The 5,917-nt window shown below is 38.6% G+C and overlaps 1 protein-coding gene across 1 annotated transcript in view; it reads right to left on the bottom strand.

Moving 5' to 3' along the window:
- Positions 1-4,253, bottom strand: part of LOC133728450 (uncharacterized) — a 5,395-nt gene extending 1,142 nt beyond the window's left edge. The window contains exons 1-8 of the mRNA XM_062155865.1: positions 4,112-4,253; positions 3,208-3,965; positions 2,366-3,121; positions 1,601-1,685; positions 1,371-1,433; positions 496-653; positions 212-284; positions 7-104 (exon numbers count right to left, since the gene is read on the bottom strand). Coding sequence (XP_062011849.1) covers positions 7-104; positions 212-284; positions 496-653; positions 1,371-1,433; positions 1,601-1,685; positions 2,366-3,121; positions 3,208-3,926 — 1,952 coding nt within the window. The 5' untranslated portion in view covers positions 3,927-3,965; positions 4,112-4,253. The remainder of the gene's footprint in view (positions 1-6; positions 105-211; positions 285-495; positions 654-1,370; positions 1,434-1,600; positions 1,686-2,365; positions 3,122-3,207; positions 3,966-4,111) is intronic.
- Between the last annotated feature and the right edge of the window lie 1,664 nt (positions 4,254-5,917).

Raw genomic sequence — 5,917 nt, 5'->3', positions numbered from 1 at the left:
ACAAACTAATACAAAATTTTAAATTCAAATGTGCAAAGGCAAACCTCAGGGGCCATCCAGTATGCAGTTCCTTGGCAAGATTTTATATCGTTCATTTTGATAATCTGGAAAGAGGACGCAACACACAGTATAAGGAGAAATAATTCACAACCTTTGTGGAAACTACAAAAAACAATAAAATACAATTGAATTTGGGGAATGGAAGACAAACCTTTGCCAATCCAAAGTCAGCAAGCTTCACAGATCCATTAGCATGCACCAAAAGATTTGCACATTTAATGTCCCTGAATGCAAGAAACACAAAGATGAGAATAGATGTATTCAAAATTACAAGGCAAAAGGATGATCAGGAACATTGTAATGGTGCGCAGATTTGTTTTCTCAGTTTTTTTGGAATGAATCCTCACATGAATATGGCTCATTGGTGGGACTTCAGAATCTTCTGAGATCAATACAGCCAAAACCATAAGATGGTACATTTTTGGAATGAGTTACCTGTGAATCACTTTTCGGTCGTGAAGATACTTCAGACCTTGCAAGATCTGTCTAGTGTATACAGAAACAATTGAATCAGTAAGAGTGTACGTTTGATATAGCTTTTGAAGGGAGCCTTTGGTTACAAGTTCCAGAAAGATATAGAGCTTTGATCCATCCTGCAAAGACCAATCAGAAAATATAAATAAAATAACGGTGCTCGCAAATAAGTGGATTCACACGGATAAGAGCTATGAAAAATTAATACTGAATAAATAAATGGCTTAAATGCTTCACAACAAATACACCTACTAGTATTGATGCAACGAGTTCCTCATACTATTGGACTCAAACAGAAGTATCATATAGTATGGACACTAGATGATAAGGTAACCCCTCAAACAAATGCATAACAGTGTGGACAAGCATGTTTACGATTATCTGCATGTGAGAAAAAAGAAATTAAACAAAGATGCTAACTGCATAAAATAAATCCTGTGACAGAAAGGCAAAATATACCTCTGTTTGTGATTATTTCATATTACAATTATCTACAGTGAGTTTGTTTGTGAGAAAAAAGAAATTAAACAAAGATGCCAACTGCTTAAAATAAATCCTGTGACAGAAAGGCAAAATATACCTCTGTTTGAGATTATTTCATACTCTGGTCTGTACATTGAAGGAATGTGCAGACCAGCATCAAAGATCATCAATGTCATGTCAATAATTTTCAAATAAAAGTAAGCCTCTACATATCATTACATGAATCAGTAGCAAAGTAGCAATATCATATCATGAACGGAATTTTGGACATCCATGAGTACTTACTATTGTAGAAAAGTTCATAGCATAGCGAAATAACTATCCATGGGAATAGACTATAGAATAATGGGTACCTTTTGTGTGCCATAATACTGAACTATGTTCTCATGTTCAAACTGACTCAGAAGAGCAATCTCCTGGAAGAAAAACAAAGACAAAAACAGACAATGAGAAGAAGAGCATCTCAGCAAGGAACAAAAAACGAGGTAGACTATACCGATATACGATCACTGAGTCAATTACTTAATAGTTAATATCAGGGACATGCAATTAGGGCATAACATGAAATACAAGCCAATGTCACCTGTTCAAGTTGAGAAACTCTTTGCCTCCCCAGGCTTCCTTGATCAAGCAAGGAAACTTCCTTGACAGCAATGAAGCATCCGCCACTGAAAGAGAGCAAAATCATATTCAACAAAGATCTTGAAAATATCATAGCTAAAGAAAAGATGAAAACGTGGAACCACTCTTTCAATAAAAATTATATGAGAAAATTTGTCAGTATATAAGTGCATTGGAAACAAATAAAAGTTCACTTTAATACAGTTATAAAGTTTTCATAAGGCCATAAGGGAACAAGGATTTTATCCATGGAAGTAACATACTGCAAAAGTTGCAAGAATAAAAGGAACAAGTGGATAGGCGTCCTCACTCCCCTATTAAAAGATAAGAGATACCACAAAGGCTCAATAGTCTCATAACAAGCCTAGCTCAAGCATGGAAGGTTCAAACTTCCTCTTCACACTGAGCAGAGCTGGTCTTTTCATCACTATATCACCAAGTCCACTGAGTTTATCTATCTTCTTCCCTCACTTGAATTTTGAAACAATCACCCTAAAATACTGGTTATATCGCATCACATATTGAAGTTTCGACCCTTCACAGGCATGGGTTTATCATTCAATCCATCTAATCCTAAATGTACAGATAACTGTGAACTAGAGAAACGAGATCAATATACAATTGAACAACTCCGACCTCAGGCAATGCAAGATAATAAATTTTAAGACATCTACAAGATTGAGCATTCATAATTAAGCAGCTAAAATGAGTTTTGAGCAGCACGTACTCAGAAATTCCTTCATACACAGACCCAAAAGAGCCGCTGCCGAGCAAATCACCCTTTTCCCAATTAGTGACAATTAGCTTAGGCTTCCCATTCGGCGAAAACCTTCCATTTGGAGAAATACTGGAAATCTCTGGGGTACTGGAAATCTCTGTGGTAGTGCTGGAAAAGTCAACATCCTCTCCTTCTTCAACTTCTTCTTCTAGTTCTTCTTCTTCATCAGAAGAAGACGAGGAAAAGGAACCAAACCTTCTCTGCACCATTTCCCTCTCTTCTTTTGGCGCGAAGTCCCTCAAAATGTCCCAAGTCGAGCATCCATTGTCAATCACCGGAACCCTCACCATTGACGGCGGCGGCTTCAGCCCCAGCCGCCGCGCTCCCTTAATTCCGATACTTGCACTACAACTACTATTCGCAGTACAACACCCGCTCGGCCCCGCCAATGTGCCTTGAATTTTTGTCAAGTCAGAGCTCTGGGATACAACAGTCATAATCACATGATGAGAAGTCCCATTTTTGCAGGATTGTGCAGCGACGTGTTTTACCATGGTTGTCTTGCCGACGCCTCCCATGCCGTGGACATCATCTGCAGTGACCTCGTCATCTTTATCTTTTAGCGCCTTCATAACCTCATCTATGGCTTTTCTTGTAGCTTCATATGCTTCAAAATCTCCGGAAGACATTGTAAACTCAGTGTCAGTAGGTTGTATTTTATTGCACACAAAATCCACAATTGCGTCTACAAGTTCTCTATCAGTCCTACAAGGAAGGAAGAATGGAAGAATGGAAAAGCTGTACGCATGACTCTTGATAATTGAAATAGATAATCTCATCATGATACCTACTTATAATTCTTTGTATGCCACCCAGAGAAACTGGACACTTTGTTTAAAGCATCATTCCACCGCCGCACAATCTGTAATGTGTGTCGCCCATAGCTTGCATGCTTATTGAAAGCTTCTCCGAAACTCTTCGTTCGGTACCGTACATCAGATGGTTCCACATTATAAAAAAGTGGAAAAACTCTGTTGCTTCCTTCCATGCACTGACAGATCTTTGTAAGTTCCTCCAAACACCAAGTAGAATGAGCATAGTTTTCCGACAGAACAACAATTGCAAACCTTGATCCTTCAATTGCCTTTAGGAGAGCGGGAGAAATCACATCCCCTACTTGAAGATCTGGATCATCCATGAATGTTTTAATTCCCCTCCTCTGCAGTCGATAGTATAGATAAGAGGTGATACTCCTTCGAGTGTCTGGACCCCTGAAACTCAAGAACACATCATACTTCCACTGAACAGGTGAATCATACTTCCACTGAACAGGTGATGATGAAGAAGAGGAAGAAGCAACCGGCCCCGCGGCAAGACCACCTTCAGGCGTGAGTTCCATTTCGGAGGATACATCTACCGGGAAGAACTGTCGGGTCACGGGTTGCGAATCAGCACTGTCCGTGAACCAGGACCCGAATATCATGAAGCCACTTTCTCCGTTGCCGTCGGCCGAGGCGGTGCCGTCGTCCTCCACGCGTCCCTGATTAGGAGGCTCATTCAGATCCCACATTTTTTCTTCTTATCTCCCTCAGTAGCTCGACGCCATTTTCTGGACGGTTCCAAAAGGAGAGATCTACAAATAAACTCGGGTTCTTAACATCAAACCCAGAATTCTGGGCAAAACGGTATGAAAGAACCAAAAAAGAAAACGAAACAAAAACTTACCAGAGAGGAAAGCTGAGGGCGGATACTTACGCGGACGAGCGGATAATGATGATGATTCAACTGATGAAGGAAGAGACGCAGAGGGCGCCATTGAACCAGCAAGAAATTTCCAGTGAAAGAAGCAAACAAGGGAATTGACTCTGAAGTCTGAATAAAAAAAAATTTGTGCCATTTTACTTTTGTCTATTAAACAAAAATATCGAATAAAATCAAACGCAAAAAAAAAAAAAAAATTCAAAACAATTTATCCCTAATCCTTAAACCACTGAATCAAACCACTCATCATGCACAACCTCACCCTCCATTGAAGATCAATCAATAAGTGCACAAAAAATTTCCATTGAAGAAAAAAAACAAATTTTATTTCAAAAAAAATTTGAACTTTGCTATAAAGAATACAATCAAGAGAATTTCTATACAATCAAGAGAATTTCTATTGGAACTACTTATTAGAGCTCTCTCATTTCTTAATTATTACATGACATATATATCCTTATATAAAAAGATAGTTACAGACAATAAAATATTTAAAAAAATATATATATTTATTCTCCCTCCAAAACTTTACAATAATAGAAACACAATTGCAGTCAAAGGACTATGAGAAATATCCTCCCTGTTTACAAGCTGTGTAATCCTTGAATGTTCTAATTACACTCGTCTTTTGCAATTAGTGGTACAAATGGGATAGAAAGCTCCTATGAGAGTCTTCACCTTTGAAACTCAAAAACACATTATGCTGCCACTTAGTAGACCTTTCAGCTGCAGGAAAAAACCAACAAAAAATGAAACAAGAACACTCAAGAAACCAAGAAAAAGAAGCAAAGCAGAAATCAAAATGAAAAACACACCAAGGGAAGGGAAGGGAGAGACTTTGAAACTAAGCAACTTAAGCCCGACGACAGCTTGTCTTGTTGCTTCTAGTGCTTCAAAATCTTCAATGGAATTTGACATTATAGGCTCAATTTCAGTAGTCTATGCCTTGTTGCATCAAAATCTACCTTAAGACATCATAAACTCAATTTCAGTAGGTCTTCCTTTACTGCACACATAATCGACTATGTGTTTAACAAGTACACAGCTAAAAGGAAGAAGGTGAAATAATCATCGGGTCAAATTCCATAATCAGAAATATAATTGTTCTTAATTAAGAGTCTCATGCATCATGCTTACTTATATTCTGGGTATGCAGCATATGCAATCCAGAGAAATCGGCCACCCTTTTTAAAGAAAATTTCCAGTGTTGTGCCTTCTCTCTGTGTGGCCCAGATTTTCATGCCTAGTGAAGGTTACTTCAAAACTTCCCTGTTCTTTTCATACATCAGACAGATCCATTTGATAAAAAGGTGGCAGAACTTCTGTATTCTTGGCTTCGGAGCGTGGGAAAATCTTTGCAAGTTCAGCCAAACACAATGTAGAAGAAGCATAGGTTTGCAAGAGAACAACCATAGCAACCTGGATACTTCAACTGCAGTTAGGTTCTTTGGAGAAATACCAGTCCCTATCAGACCCTATGTCAGGCCCTCAGTCATCCATGAATGTTGTAATTACTCTGTTTTCCAATTCCTAGTATAAATAGGAAATGATACCCTCGCGAGTGTCTTCACACCTGAAACACAAAAACACACCATACTTCCACCACCGAGGAGCTTGATGATGATTCAGGTGATGAAGGAGGAGATGCTGAGGCTATATGGAAGCTCATGGTTGTTCAAAACCACCAAAGAAATAAAATATTCTCTAGAAGAATCACAAAATGAACAATGATTGAGAAACAAAGCTGAACCAAAGTGACGAAATTCACAAGATAGCTAGGGACCACGTGCACAGTAGCTG

The sequence above is a fragment of the Rosa rugosa genome, chromosome 2 (genome assembly GCF_958449725.1).
Source record: "Rosa rugosa chromosome 2, drRosRugo1.1, whole genome shotgun sequence".
NCBI classification, from domain to species: Eukaryota; Viridiplantae; Streptophyta; class Magnoliopsida; order Rosales; family Rosaceae; genus Rosa; species Rosa rugosa.
This window is presented reverse-complemented; position numbering and strand designations above follow the sequence as displayed.